The sequence below is a fragment of the Equus quagga genome, chromosome 14 (genome assembly GCF_021613505.1).
Source record: "Equus quagga isolate Etosha38 chromosome 14, UCLA_HA_Equagga_1.0, whole genome shotgun sequence".
NCBI classification, from domain to species: Eukaryota; Metazoa; Chordata; class Mammalia; order Perissodactyla; family Equidae; genus Equus; species Equus quagga.
In genome coordinates, this window is record NC_060280.1 from 462,180 (window position 1) to 477,911 (window position 15,732).

General features: G+C 51.3%; 1 protein-coding gene across 2 annotated transcripts in view; it reads left to right on the forward strand.

Moving 5' to 3' along the window:
* Positions 1-15,087, forward strand: part of WT1 (WT1 transcription factor) — a 45,227-nt gene extending 30,140 nt beyond the window's left edge. For both annotated transcript variants that reach the window (XM_046684519.1, XM_046684520.1), the window contains 5 exons: positions 4,802-4,898; positions 7,722-7,872; positions 10,892-10,981; positions 11,529-11,621; positions 14,018-15,087. In XM_046684519.1, coding sequence (XP_046540475.1) covers positions 4,802-4,898; positions 7,722-7,872; positions 10,892-10,981; positions 11,529-11,621; positions 14,018-14,139 — 553 coding nt within the window. In that variant the 3' untranslated portion in view covers positions 14,140-15,087. The remainder of the gene's footprint in view (positions 1-4,801; positions 4,899-7,721; positions 7,873-10,891; positions 10,982-11,528; positions 11,622-14,017) is intronic.
* The last annotated feature ends 645 nt before the right edge of the window (positions 15,088-15,732 follow it).

A 15,732-nucleotide genomic window follows, 5' to 3' on the forward strand; every position in this document is an offset into this window, starting at 1 on the left:
AGTCTGGCCAGGTTTGCAGTGCCGTGCTCTGGTGGCAGGAACGGAGCAGCAGTCACCTTGCTGTGAGCCTCCTTTGCCACGTCTTCCCCTGCCTGCACCAGACCCGCCAGCTCCGCTCCCCACCTGCTGGACCATAGCCGCCCTCCTTACACCTCACGGTGACCTCCCTGGTTATCTTGGCCAGGGAGTCATCAAATCCCTTTTCCCTGTAGTTCAGCTGAGTCCAGTATCTTATCTATCAGAGACAAGTTTATGAGGCAACAAAACTTGAAAACATTTTATAAATCACCACTTTTCATCCTGAGAAAGTCCAGCCTTACCCAGGCATGGCCCACATGTCTTGCTGCTGTAGGGCCAGGGTTCCTTCGCTTTCCTTCTCACTACCTGGGTTGGAAAGTGGGTGCAGCCACTGCGTGCATTTCTACCCTCTGGGAGATATGGGTTTCTCAATTGCTTGGTCTGGTGGGAGGCACAGTCTGCTCTAGAACCTGCTTTCTGGTATCAGCTCCATGAAGGATAACACCCTCGTCTCTGGGCCACGATGAATTTTTACCCCACAACTCTCCAGGGCTCTGTGATTCCTATATGTGGAAGGTGCATCTTTGGCCCTAGAAATCTCTTCATGATGCTGGTAGTTCTTGCCCTTCTTGGAAGGCTTTATGGCTCCGGACATCTCATCCTTTTTGGTTCATGCACAGTACAGTTGCTGTAACTGTTTAAGGCTGGTCTATCTTGGGGTTAAGCTTGGCTTCGCTTGACTGTCTAAGCTAGCAGCTAGGTCTTAACCATGGCTGTTGTCGCAATGGTAGCCACCATCATCCTGGGCCTTTCCCTCTCAGGTTAATTCCTGCTGATAACGTGTGCCCTATTGGGCTGGACCCAGCCCAAATGACTAGATTCTCTGTGACGGCTTCCCCCAGGTTGCTCCAGAGAGACCTTCTAGAATCCCATCACTTCCTGAATATCAGAGAACAATTACACGTATTGTAAATATAATCGTTCCCAACAATGGCAGCTCTTATGAAAACACAGAAAAGGTGCTTCTCAAATGTAGAGATGACATGAAATTGAATAGGAAGCAAATGTTTTGGAAGCCAAATCAAGAGTCAAAAAGATTTCAAGAGTTGAGGATGACTTGCTAAAAGAAATAGGATGGAATTTGAAATATAAATGCATTGTCCTGACCCATAGTTTAAAAAACTGTGTCTTCAAGCTTGAGATTGGCCATAGCTACCTTAACTGCAGTTCATGCTGGGGTGGGAGTGGAGATTCTGTCTGGCTGAAGACCATGGCAGCCTGAGTGCTAAGAAGCGATGAGCTCTTCAGTATGTTACTAGTAGGACTTTGTCCAGAGGGAAGGGGAAGCCCCAAGCCCTCTGTCCAGGGATTCAGCCCTGGCAGCCTGTGGGCCTGATGCACTGTATTGTGTTTGACTAGCATGTTGACTTTGAAAAATCTGGATTCCCTTTGGGTGAGGCATATACTCTCCAGGCTCAGGCATTTATGTTACTTCTGATTCTCTGGTGTTTGTGTGTGGCCTGATGAGTGTTTGCGGATGTTCCTCCCTCCACACTCCCTTATGGCCATGCTTTTCTGGGGCACTGGAATCCATCCTGGGCCCACACTTTGAGAGCGACTTAACAAAATGAAGGGGATAAAGATGTTCTGGAGAGGAAAGCAATTAGACACCAGCTCACACTGTAATAGATGAGAGAACTGCGTCCCAGAGAGCTGTTGGGACACTGAGGGGCTATCCTGTGGGGAGGGTTAGGTTCATTCCATCCCAGGGAAGGTGATGGACTGTGAGTCTTATTCAGTCACTAAGTTAGAGGAGGCTGAGAGGAGCGAGTCAGTCTCTGTCCTCAAGGCCGTGTACCAGAGAGCAGAGGAGATACACAGAGATGGTGTGAAATAGCAATATGCACTCCATGTTCTCCAGAAGACGAAAATGAGGAGGCCGGTTTCCGCTGGGTTTAGAATGGCCTTTCCTAGCAGTTAAAGCTCTCCCCAGATGGGATGGCTACCCGGGAAACTTGTCATGAGCCATGCTGTCCCACTGATGGGGAGGAGGTGGAGCCACTGTGCATGGGGTCTTGGTGGGCGACATGTCTGCCTCTAGTAATCTCTGGTTCCAAGACCATGACTTGCTCTCCTTCACTGATCTAGAGAGTCATCACCATATTATATGCCCGTGGGTTGTGAGTGGTGTTCTAGGCAGACCACCCTGGGTGAGCGCTGGGTTGCAGGGTTTCCAGAGTGTGTTTGTCTTTTGGAAGCACAGAGCCAGTGCAGGGCCCGGCTGTTTTCCTTGTTCCCAGGCTTGGTGGAAGATGCTGGTGGCGTATTAGGCAGGTACAGGCTTGTTGCTGGTGGCATCTCTTGTTGGTTGGCTTGCATCTGCTGGGAGGATCATGATAGCCTCTGAGTGGTGCAGCTCCTCATTTCCTGGGACAAGCAGCCCGAGGAAAGTGTGTTTCCCATGCCCCCCACCCTCCAGGAACCCAGATAGAATCCAGAAATTAGCTGCCCAGACAAGAGAGTCCAAATTCTTCCCCTTTGATGGCAGAACTTTAAAATAATTCAGGTTTCTATTGTGTCCCTAGAGTCCCTGAGCCCTGGAAAACATGTAAGTCACATCTTGGCTCCACGTGGAAGGCTAAACCAAGCAAAGGCAGCATCTCTTCACGCCCTTGGGGGAAGATGTTCTGGTAGCGCATTCTTGTCCTGTCCTCTTCCTGCTCCCACATCGCTGTTGTCATCAACTCTCACATCCCCAGTGTCTACACGACTTAATTGTGAGGAAGGCACACATGGCTTCTTTCTCTTGGAAAACACACTCTAAGGTTCAGAAAGGCAGATGCTATCTGAATTTGGCATTTCTTCTCAGTTTTTGCATGTTTGACCCTGGTTTTGCTCTCTGGAACATTTTCCCCCAGATATGTCACAAACCACCTGAAGAATGTAGAGACAAATTGTAGTAGGTCATGGGGATGGAACTGCCACCCATCTCCCCAGACTTGCTGTCACTGCTCTATGCAAAGGAGACAGGCAGCTCGTTCTAAAAAGCTTGGAGCCAGAACTAAACATGAAACCCCACAGCTGCTGTGGCTGCAGGATGTGTGGATGTTTCAGTCATCCTGGCAGACACTCTGCCCTTCTGGGAATTCTCTGCTCTGGGTGAGCGAGAGTTGAGCCAGCCCAGGCTTCCCCACACCTTCACAGGAGGGGGCCGATTGGCCACACTGCCCGCCTCCCACACCAGGGCCCCTGGAATCTCTAGAGTAATAGCAGAGGATGGACGTTCTCAGCCCTTGCACCTGGAAATTGTACGTGGAGGCCTTAAGAAGTGCTGGTGCCTGGGCCCTGTTCCCCAGCGGTCATTCTTCAAAGCAGCTTTATATATTTCACATGCTGTACAGTTCACCCCTCAGGGGTGTACAGTTCACTGGTTTTTAGTACAATCACAGAGTTGTACGACCATTACCACAATCTGAGGACATTATTGGCTGTCACTCTCCATTTCCCACCAACTTCCCAGCCGAGGCAACCAACCAGCAGTCTACTTTCTGTCTCTATAAATCTGCCTATTCTGCAGATTTCTTATAAATGGAGTTACATAATAGGTGGTCCTTTGTGACTGGCTGCTTTCACTCAGTGTGATGTTTTCAAGGTTTGTCCACAGTGTCATGTATCAGTACTTCATTCCTTTTTATCACCAAATAGTATTCCAGTGTATGAATATACTATGTTTTGTTTATCCAGTCATCAGCTCGTGCACATTTGGGTTGATGCCACCGTTTGGCCATTATGAATAACACTGCTAATGAGCAATGTGTACACGTGTTTGTGTGGACATACGTTTTCTTCTCTCCTGGGAATATACCTAGAAGTGGAATTTCAGGGTCATATGGTAACTTTATGTGTAACCTTTTGAGAAACTGCCAGACGTTTTCCAAAGTAGCTGCACCATTTTACAGAGGAATTTCATAGAAGCTCCCGTGGCGATTCTAGGTGTGATTCTGTGTGCTGCAGTGTGGACGAGAATCCTCACTCTACCTCGTTTGGAAGTAAAATAACTACAGAACAGACATCAGCATTCTCACTGAAGGAGGGACTACTTTTAGAGCAGAGCATGCCCTCCCCCCAAGTTGTTCTCTTCAACATCCACATCCCTCAGCTCTCCCAGTCCAAGGTTGGCCTGAGCACCTGCTAGGAGACTGGTCGGTCGAGTGTCCACCTAGGGCACAGCTTGGCTTCAAGGAATTAAGCTGATCTGGAAAACTGATCTGTAGGTTAAGCAGAGTGGGGCCACAGATGTGTAATCCCCACTTCTGAGGATGTGACATCTCTTCTTGTAAGTGTCATCATTTTCCTGGTGCAATCTGATCAGAACTGAGTCATGAGGTGCTGACAAAAATCCAGGGCACTTAATGTGAAATTTGAGGCATCTGCTCATTCCTGAGATATTCGCAGCTGTCAGCCTGCCGTCTAGATGGTAAATAACTTGCTGGGGATGAAGTCCTGCCACTGGGACTTTTCCCGGCTCATCTGAGAGGCATTGACCCGGAAGGTGCGGTGCGCCTGTGAGAATCTGATCGTGGGGGGGCGCTGCGTGGTGGTGGCAGAGGACGGAGCAGCCCGCCCTTCACAGCCCTGCTTCCACAGTGCCCCGTGGAGGGAGGCAAAAACCACCCCCTGTCCTGTGGGCTTTTAGGGAACGTTGCTTCCACCGCAGGTGGGCATTTCCAGATGGTACCTGTGAACCGACGTGAGCCCGGTGTTCTCTTCCTTGTGTTTGCAGCCATGGCGCAGGGTACGAGAGCGACAGCCACACCACGCCCATCCTCTGTGGTGCCCAGTACCGGATACACACCCATGGCGTCTTCAGGGGCATTCAGGTGAGGACGTGCCTCCTTCCCCTCTCGGCAGCCCTCCCTTCCTTGCTGATGGCCATTTGGTCCTGGAAAATCTGTTCCTAATTATAGGCTCCTGTGGCAGCAGGGACCCCTTTTCTTCCCCTGGCGCAGGTAGGGCAGCCTGCCCATCTCCACAGGCCAGTGTGAACGTGCCACCTCCGGGATTCAGACCCAGGTGCTTCCTGCAGAACCCTTTCCTCCCTCACCACCTAATTAGCCTTCTCCCAGGTGGGGGCACATCTCTTCTGTTTGGGCTAATTGGGCCTGAATTAATGACCTGGACCCATGACTTGTAAGATTTGGTCTGCATTGTAAAGTGCCCAAAAGTAGTCTCTGTCTTGCCGATAATAATAGTAACAACAACAACAACAGCAACAATAGCAGCACCACCTGTGGCTGGACACCTGCTAGATGCCAGGCATTGTGCTAAGTTTTATAAATGGACTCTTTTTTAATAGCCTTAATTTTTAGGGTAGTTTTAGCTTTACAGAAAGTAAAGAGCCCGAGTGTCCTCCCCCTTCCCCGTGCTCCCCACAGAGTCCTCTGCTGTTAGCAGCCTACATTAGCAGGTACATCTGTTATGAGTGAAGAGCCGGTACGCACACATTGTTGTACTCAAGTCTGTGGGTTACATTACGCTGCACTTGTGTTGTCAGATTTGTGTGTTTTGTTAAATGTGTAATACGTGTATCTATATTACAGTATCATACGGAAGAGAGCCATGACCTAAAGATGCCCCTGCTCACTGCACCCCTGCAACCACTCACCTTCTCCCTGTCTCCATAGTTGTGCCTGGTCCGGAATGTCATGTAGTTGGAATCACACAGCATGTAGCCTTTCCAGACTGGCTTCTTACACTTAGTAACATGCGTTTAAGGTTCTTCCGTGTCTGTGCATGGACTTCCCTTTCTTCATTTAATCCTCAGCACACCTTTATGAGGGTGGGTACTGTTAGCATCTCTGTTTTATGGATGAGGCAGCTGAAGTCCAGAGAAAACAAGTGACTTATCCAAAGTCACATAGCTTTGAAGAGGTGGAGCGGAGACTTATAACACAAGTCCTGTCCGGCTCCAGACCCCATGTTTAATGGCCACGTGATCAGCTTGGGGAAGGGTGAGTCTCCAAGGAGAGTAAAGAAAGTCAAGCAAAAAGGTGAATGTTTCAGAGAATTCAGGAAACTCCTGGGAGGCCCCCACGGAGCCTCTCTGGGTAGCCAGACCACACACTTACCAGGGGTTCTTGCTTGTGACTTTGCGTGTGACTTGGTGGCTGCATCGTCAGTGACAGCACTTTCTCCAGAGTCGTCAGCACCCTAGAAATAAGTCCTGGGGGCACTGGGTCCCCACATAACATCTGGGGCGAGGAGCTCTGAGATGTTCTGAGGGATGTTTCCAGAGGCGTCATGGTGATAGAACAGTGTGTCCTTCATCCTAAACCTTCCAATGGAGAGAAAAAAAGGGAGAGGTTACAGAAATAGGGAAATCTAGTGTAAGGACAGAAAGAGTCAGCCAGTCTCTCCTCTAACAAATTCCACGAGAATCCTCCACCAGGACCCAGACTGATGTTTTATAGCCCATTGCTGTATGTGCTGCATCTAGGATGAATTAAAGGAGATGGAAAAAACTCCTTTCAACCCAGCCCTTCTGGTCAGACTCACTGTCGTGGCCTATGATTAGACTTCAGACCACACAGGTGTAGTTTCACTACCTTCTCATGACCCAACACCACTGGCTCACCATTTACATTTATGCCACCCTTTGCCTTAAGACAGTGTGGCCTATCAACAGCAAAGCTGTATGTCAATACAGTACCTTTTCTTCAAAAAAGATGATCTTTCAGTGCAAGGCAGTGTGAAATAGGAACCAGACCACAAGCATGGGGGTGGCATGATAAATGCACAGGCAGGGGTGGGTTAAGCTCAGAAGTGGCTCCAGTCCTCACACATAACATGCATGTGCTCTTTGGCCTTGACCGGCTCATCTCTAAGAGACTGAGGAGGGTTTGGCCCCTTGGGCCCTTCCGGTGCTCCCATCTGTGGCTCACCCACCAATGCTGAGAATGGGAAGAGGTTTGCCTCACCATCCTCCTCTGGCTCCTTTTCAGGGAGGGTTGACCATACACACACTCATTCTCACGAGACGAAGGGATCAACAGGAGGCCCTGTGAGGGGCATGGAAAGTGCATGGGAGGCACACATGTTTCCTGGGATCACTGTGAGAGGGCTGCTCCAGCTACACAATGGGCCTCAGCCGCCTTCACAGACAGAACCCCCACCTGCTGGGGCTCCTTTGTCCTTGTCCCTTGTCACACACTCACACGTGGAGGGCCTGGTCAGTTTGGGGCCCATTCAGTGCCCGCAGTTCCCTCTTGTAAGGACTCCTTACCTGTTGCAGGTTGGGCCTGATGTCGTATGTCCCTGTCTCCGATGGGGAGGGAACAGAGCAGAAGGTGGAACTGTGGGCTCCAGGCCTCGCTGCCCCACGTGGAGATGCAGAGGGGTGGGGGTGGAGTAGGGGCTCTTCCGGCACGAATGTTTCTTTCCAAATGCTCGGGGTCATGACCCCAAACAGACTTCGTTTCAAGTACGGGTTCTGGTTGATCGGTGGGGATGGCGTCGGGCTGCGCTGCAGGATGTCTCCATCTGCCTCTCTTGACGGCATCTGCTAGGGCCTGTGGGGGTGGAGGAGTGTCCAGGCTGCGTAGCTTCCGCCCCTTCTCTCGGCGGGTCCCAGCACCCTCTCCCTTAGGGCGAGCTCGGACAGCCCCGTGTGGCTGAAGCCTCTGTTTCTCCCACTCTGCTTGCAGGACGTGCGCCGCGTGCCTGGAGTCACCCCGACGCTTGTCCGGTCAGCGTCAGAGACCAGTGAGAAACGCCCCTTCATGTGTGCGTACCCCGGCTGCAATAAGAGATATTTTAAGCTGTCCCACCTGCAGATGCACAGCCGGAAGCACACCGGTGAGTGTGTGTACCGGCCAGCCAGTCCCAGTGGCCTTGCACAGGGTGCTCAGAGCTCCCGCTGCCGGAGCTCACATGCCTGGGACACGGGTGGCTTCTAGGGTGGGACATAGCTCTGCTTTGGAGGGTCTGGCCTCGGCGATGGGAGAAGCTCGGGCCATCTCTGTCCTGACTGCCCCTCCTTTGTTAAGGAGCAGAGCAGAGAGTGGGAACGAAGTCCCCAGAATGAAAGACTCTTGCTTGAATTCTGGCTTCACTGCAAGTGATGAGACCTTGAGCAAGTCACCTATCTCTCTGTGAACTTCATTCGCTCATGTGGCAAATGGAGATGAGAATGCCTGCCTTGTATGGCTGTTAAGACTAGATCAGCTTTTAGAATCAAATTGAGGGAAAGGAGTTAGCGATATGAAGCACTTAGAAGAGCACCCTGTGTCGACAGTCTGAGTGAATGATAGCGTTATTGTTAGAATGCTGTTAGTGTCTGTGACGAGGGAGGAGCCAGCCTGGGGAACTCAGTTATCCGACCATTTTGAGAGCTTGATGGCAGGTCATCTGAGATAGGAAGAGATGGTCCAAAGGAAAACAATTGCCTGCGTCAGTAATAACTAAGCAGATAGGCATGAGGAGATGGATTGTAGGTTTAATTTTAATTTTAATTAAAAAAAGATGATTTTTGAAGATGTACCAAAGAAAACTGGATTTCCCACAGTCAAGGGACCTGCCTCTGGGAAAGAGAGAGCCAGCCTCGTCTGCTTATTGGCCCCCTTGAAAGTGAGCTGCCGCCTCCCAGATGTTTGCTGTGGGCCTCATGAGCACTGGAGGGGAGTGCGGTTGGGTCTCCCCTGCAGGGAAGCGTTCTTTCCTACAGGAAGGAAGGGAGCTGGTGCCTTCTTTCCACAGCTGAAGGACAGCTTCGCCATTATGATTACCATTATTATTTTACTGTTACTGCTGACTTTGCTTTTGGGAAGCTGGAGAAGAAAGCAAGTTGCATTCAGATCTCTTTAAACTATTGGGCTTTGCTAATTCCTTGCACCTAGAGGATACAATTCTGGCACAAACCAGGGTTGCACTCAGTAGGCCACTTGCTTGAGGCTAAAGGTGAGAGGACCAGTGGCATGTTATGGATCATTTGAGAAGTATCTGTTCAGGTTATAAGGAAAATTGTAAAGTAAAATTCTGCCTGGAAAAATGCAGGGGAATGCATTGAAGGCAATATAGTTGTAGGAACTTTTAATGGGAAAGAGGCAGTTAGAAAGTAGTGACAGATCAATGTGTGTGTGAAGGAGGGCGTGGGCAGGACCCCCAGATTGCTGGGGCCCTTAGGCAGCTCCTTGAATAAGATGAGGAAGCAGGCTGGTATTTAACAGCCCTGCGGCCCCTTCTCAGAAGCGTGCCATTTTTTCTTATTTATTTATAGACCAGTAGTACAGACTGTTGCGTTAAGTACTTTCACATTAAATACTTTCTATGTGCCGGACTCTCTTAGTCCTCACACACGAACACTTGATGGGTAGGATACGGTGGAAACAGACTCAAACTCGTGCCATTTCACCCCAAGTCACAAGCCGCCTTCTCAAGGAGTTTTTGGTCTCTTTCGGAGCTAGGGACTTGGAGGGTTTGTGCTAATGAGCTAAATTGGAGGCTGGGGGTGCTGAGGAGTGCTGAGGGTATTGACTTGAGCTAGGGTCATCCCAGAGGGCTTCTTGGAGGAGGAAGGGCCTGGGCTAACCATCCAGGGGTTGGTAAGTTCAGGTAGAGGAAGGACGAGCAGAAGCAGAAAGGCGGGGAAGAGAAATGAGACTGAGTGGGGGCGTTTAAGTCTCAGGCGCTGGGCCAGGTAGAACGATAAAGCCGAGGAAAGGCCCCTGCCCTCCAGACTTCCAGCCCTGGAAGAAGGCAGACCTGGACTCAGCCCCCGGCGGCGTTAGGTGTCGTGGTGATTCTGTAATGAGGGGAGGAACGCCTTGATCTGAAGGCGAGGTTTCCGAGAAGGCATTGCCGAGGAAGCAGCATTTTTGAGGGTGGGTGGTGGACGTGACGGGCGGGGGTGAAGGGTGATTAGTGTCAGCAAAGAGCAAGGCCGACTTTGGGGATGGTGTGCTTGGGAATGCCGATCAACTGGGGAACGGGAGGAGGTGGGGAGGCTGGAAAGTAGCCGGGACTGCCCTGCAGGGGAAAGACCCGGCCGAGGCTCGCTCCCCATCCCAGAACAGTGACTCACAATTCTCCTAAGGAGGTGGGCAGGCCCTGGCTCTCGTGCATGCCTGGGGCTCACTTCCCAGGGTTTGGCTGAACTTTCTCCAGGAGGACAGGGGTGGGGCTCGTCCCTTCTGCCCCTGGCAGGAGGTTGTGTAATCCCCCTGCTGCCTTCTCTTGGATAAGGGACACCAAAAACCTTCTAAATGCTGTGACTCCTGGTTTAGCTTGAGAGTCTTGCAGCCACGGAGCTGCCTGTGTTTGGCCGGGAGCGAGAGGTCAGCAGCAGAGAACGCCAAGTCTTCAGGCCGTGAAACTACATCGTGGGGCCAGCTCTCAGGCCCATCGCCCTCAGAATTTTGCCTCAGACTCAGTCTGGGAGCTAAGACCTCTGTGGTTGTTATTTGTCTGAATGCTCTCTACCAGTGTTTTCTGGGCTGAGCCCTTTACCTGGATGGTCTGGTTTAGTCTGTTCAAAGATCCCTTGAGGTTGTCAGATTAGGGGCCCAGTTTCATGAGAAGGAAATGGCACCTCGCCCAGGGCTTTGAGGGGCAGAGCTGGTGTGATCCTTGGGTCAGACTTGGAGCCTGAGTTCCCCTCCACCTCTGATGGGGGAGGGGCCATCTCCTGCACCTCGGCCCGGTTCTGGGCCCACTGACCACGAGTGCGTGTGCACGAGGGCCTTAACCTCACTCTGCCGTTGGCAGCACCCTTCGGACGGGCTCCGCCAAAGAGCCTCAGGCGTCTGGGACCCCTTCAGGCTGACTTGAACAAGACCCCGTTCCCAGTGTCCCTTTCACATGGGTGTGTCTCCCCAAGGTGAGAAGCCGTACCAGTGTGACTTCAAGGACTGTGAGCGGAGGTTTTCTCGGTCAGACCAGCTCAAAAGACACCAGAGGAGACACACAGGTTTGTGGGCTTGCTTCTTGCTGCTGACAGGTCATTCCTTTGGGTTACGGTGGACTGGGGATTCGCTTTGTGCTGAATGTGGATGTGAGAGGGTCAGCCATTTGTTTAGTTTTTCCAGTAATTTCTCTTCTAACCTCTGGAGATTTTTCCCTCTCTTAAAAATAAGAAAAAGGAAAGAAAAGGAAACATCCCACATTTCTCCTGCACACCACAGGACAGTGAGACTGCACCGCAGTTTGCTGATGGGCACTGAGCATCAGTAAAGAGCACAGGTGCCGCCTGCAGCGGGAGGTGCCTTTGCTGTGTCTCGGGCACGGCTGAGACCTCGCGCGAGCTGGACAGTTGTGGTTCAGGGATAGTTGTTCCCAAGACAGCAGCAGGTCTTCAGGGGGTACTCGCGGCCTCAGGTGGTTCGTGCTGACCTGGAGAGTCGGGATGTGAGAGTGAGGCCGGCGTTGCAGGTGTGGCCGCCGGGAGGCAGGCCTTCTGGGCCTCGAGCCACCCCCACGCTGTTAGGGCCGCGGTGAGACCTTCTCTGTCCGTTTAGGTGTGAAACCATTCCAGTGTAAAACTTGTCAGCGCAAGTTCTCCCGGTCTGACCACCTGAAGACCCACACCAGGACTCATACAGGTAAAACAAGTGCGTAACTTTTCTTCACATTTATTTTTCATTATTTTTTTAAACTACTGTTGGATGCAGTTGTTTGTGATGAGAGAGACTGGAGAGGACCAGGGTGAACCCCTAGCAGGGTTAGGGGCGGCCGAGAAGGGAGAGAGTGCGTGACTGTCTTTAAATAAGGACAATGCTGAGGAAGGGCTGTGGGTACAGGGCAGAAGAGAGACCTGCCAGACTCCTGTCACGAGTGTCCAGAGGGGACGAGCGGTGAGCGGCTCCTTCTGTCCCTGCTTGTTGCATCACCTTTTTATCACTCATTTTGACTTGATAATCAACCTTATGGAAAAACAGCAGAAATTCCAGCAAGCCAAGTGTTTATTCTCCTGAAAGCCCCCGTTCCATGACACTATTTCCAGAGACCTGGCTCCTCACTCTGCTACAAGTGAGGGCGGCAGGAGCGGGCCCTGTGTCTGTTGGGCTCAGGCCAGTGTGTGGACGTTCTGGCAGAGAGCAGGGAGCAGGTGTCTGCTCGCGGGCTGCCAGGCTGCTGCTTCTGCACAAGGCTGCTGTGATTTGTGTGAAAAGAGCCCCCTCCTTGTGTGGGAGGAGGGACAGTGCCTTGGTTTCCTCAGTTTATCTTCACGACAACTTCTTCAGGCGAGTAGGGGCCTGTTTTACCCCCGTTTTACAAATGAGGAGACTGAGGCACACGGTGACTGAACGACTTGTCTGAAGTCCCAGCGCTAGGAAGTAGCAAGCCCAGTTCTATCTGCCCCAGCCCTCCACATCCCTCTGCCTTCTTTGTTGGAGAAAGAAGGCTTTGGGGTTTGGGGTTCACCTCTCAGCCCAGGGAGGAAGGAGAATCAGGAAGAGCCAAAGTCAGCAGAGCTGAGCACCATTGAGAGCTGAGAAGAGTGCAGACCGACGGGAGCAAGGGCTAGGATCCGTCCCTCAGGACGACCTCTGACAGCAAGGCCAGAGGTGGGGGAGCGGGAGGCAGATCTAGAAGGAGAGGAGCAGTGAGTGGGGTGGAGGGAAGCCTGAGGGCGCCAGCCCCCTGTGGTCCCACCTCCTCGGCCCACCGTCAGGGTCCAGGCACCTGTGCCCGAGCTGATGAGATGGGCGTCTCTTTCTGCCTGCTCAGGGGCCCTTGGTGTTGTGGCTTCTTTGCCTTAGTCCTGAGTCCATAATTTGAGGGGAAAGAGTTATTGTCCCTGCCCCCGGCCCCACCCCATGCACATCTGCATGTGTGTCGCCAGCAGACCCTTTAATGCTGGATTTGATGGGCCCCCAGTTCTGACCCTGGGACAGTGCCCGCCCCTCCCCCCACCCAGGACATTTCTTAGTGCTGGTTTGGACCAGTAGTTCTCTGAGAAGGCAAAGTGGGACAAGTGATACTTGAGCAGCTCCCCCAGGTGTGAGAGGGATCAGCTCCTGTGGCGTTTTCACTTAGGAGAAAGCACAGGGGTGCTCCCGTTATGACTACAGTGGGGGCGCGGTGTGGGGGCACATATAGCAAAATACATGGGCTTTGCAATTAGACGGACGTGGACTTGAGTCCTCTGCGTCTGCGCTCGCCAGGTGGCCAGCCTCTCCCGTAGAGTGGGGATAGCAAAGCTTCCCTCGCAAGGCTGTGGTAAGGAGCACATGATGTGAGGGCACAGAGAATGTCCAGCACAACGTTTGGCGTAGAATAGGCATTTAATAAATGCCGGTTATCTTCCCAGTACAGAACGAGGCTTGGAAGGAACCGCTAAGGGCTCCGTAGATGGAGAAGCCTCCATCTTTTGGCAAGTTCGTTAAAAACCTCAAAACCATGCTCAACTAGAATTTTCTGTATAATAGGGTTTGTGCTCTAACGCCTGAAGGAAAAAGAAGCGAGCACCAGGCACTCAGATATTGTGATTTATTTAAAATACCCCACCTCTCCAGAATATACAGACAGACATTAAAGCCACAGTGCAGCTCTCCTGCTGCATGGCAGTCAGTCAGCAATATCCAGGATGAGCATCTGGAGGCCCTCGAAGCCCAGTTAGGCTCAATTCTCTGCTCAGACAGCAAAGGGGGAAATCAAACAGCTCACAAAACAGTCCAGCAGCAGAGGTTGAGGCCGATGTTTTCTTCCCCTAAACTAAATATGAATTGCCCAGATATTTCATTAATTAGACTCATTCCTCCGCTCCCATCTCCCAAGTCATCTGACTTAATAATATTTTATAATTCTTACAATATTTCAATCCTTAAGCCCCCAGAGGTACTGCCATTTCCAGGCTGCCTGTGAAATGAGCCGTTGCTCAGCTCAGGGAGAGAACAGGAGGGAATGTGGAGGAGGGGCCTGTGTTGACTGAACTCGGGCCTGGATGGTTGAACTTGGCCCGGCTCTCCATGTGAGGGTTTCTAACTGGCAATTGTGTCAACAGGTGAGAAGCCCTTCAGCTGTCGGTGGCCCAGTTGTCAGAAAAAGTTTGCCCGGTCAGACGAATTAGTCCGTCACCACAACATGCACCAGAGAAACATGAGCAAGCTGCAGCTGGCGCTGTGAGGGCGGCCCAGGGCAGCTCCGTCCCAGCCGACCATGTGGGAGCTGCGCTCAGCTCTGGCTCGAATGCCTCCTCACTCACCTCTCCAAGAAGGACATGGCAGTTGACCTTCTTCATCCAGCTTCCAGGACAAGATGCCTGAACCACTGGACCGACCAGGTTTGCCTGGAGGAGCTCCGGGCTCTGCTTTGGGGACTTGTAGTTGACTCAGGGCCCTGGAGAAGTGGTTGACACCGCTGGGTCGGTTAGAAGCCCACCCCATTTGGTCTGGATTTTCCACTGTAAGAAGAGCTGCTGTCGATAGCTCCCTTCTCCTGTGCACATTTTCACTGGGAATGGAGTCATTGTCCATTTTTCATCATAGAATATTTATAGGCCAGGGCATGTGTATGTGCCTGCTAATCTAAACTTTGTCATGGTTTCCATTTACTAACAGCAATAGCTAGAAATAAATCAGAGAACGAGGCACTGGGGCGAGTCGTGTAGACATTCTGGAGGTCAGGCGGGCTGCTAACCTGGGAGGCAAGATGTAGTGCTCCCAGCAACTGTCAGAACTCCTGCATTTCAGCAGCTGAAAAAGAATCAGAACTAACCAGTACCTCTGCAGGGAAATCTGAAAGAATCTTACTGATCAGTTAATTCCGTGTCAACATGTGGCACATCTTACAAACCGTGCTTGAAGATCGGAGGTGTTGTTTTTGTGTTTATTTTTGACTTTTTGGAGTTGTAATCTTATGCATCTTCAGAAACATACAAATCTCCTCACACAAAAGGAGTAGAGCTCATCTTCATCATGTGGGGTGTCCTAGAGTGTGCAGATCATGCCGGTTATGTGGCTTCAAGTTGTAAAAATTAAAGTGACTTTGAAAGAAAATAGGGGCTAGTCCAGAGTCTGCGCTGATGACTGTTCTCAAGTAGCGTTGGGTCCTCCTGTGAGGAAGCCCACTGAGGAAGGCGGTTGGGGTGTGGGTTGTTTTTTTTAAGGGAGGGAAGTTATTATTTACTATTGCTTGAAATTATTATGTAAATAATATATCTGATAATGATTTGCTCTGTGATGACTGAAGTTAGGAAATGTACAAGTGTTAGTTGCATCACTGTTCTCGTGTTGATTTTGCGACATATTGATGGTGACACTGAAATGTAACCTGTGTTTTCACTTCTCTCAATTAAAGTCTGTTCAAAAGGACAGTGGCAGGATTCCGTCAGCTGTATTGTGTTCAGATCTCGAGGACAGTCGAGGCTCTTTTAACAGGTAAGAAGGCACCGACCTCCATGACCACTAGTTAAGCCGGCCCAGGACCCGACCACGGTTTGCTTCCTGGTCAAACCTCAAGAGGCGGTTACTGTCCCGGAAGTGGCCCGGGCAGCGCCTTCACTGGCATGGTGAAGTGACTGCTGGTGTTAAGGCTGGATGGGCGCACAGATGGCATGGCAGGAATCAGTTCTCAGGGTTGGTTTTACCCAGCCTGTCATTGCAGCACCTCTTACTCCTCGCCAGCGGAAGAGAGTAGGGAGATGCTGATGACAACTTGTCTGTTGTGAAAAGCTCACAGGTAGACGCTATGATGAGGAGGGCTCAGTACAACTGAACT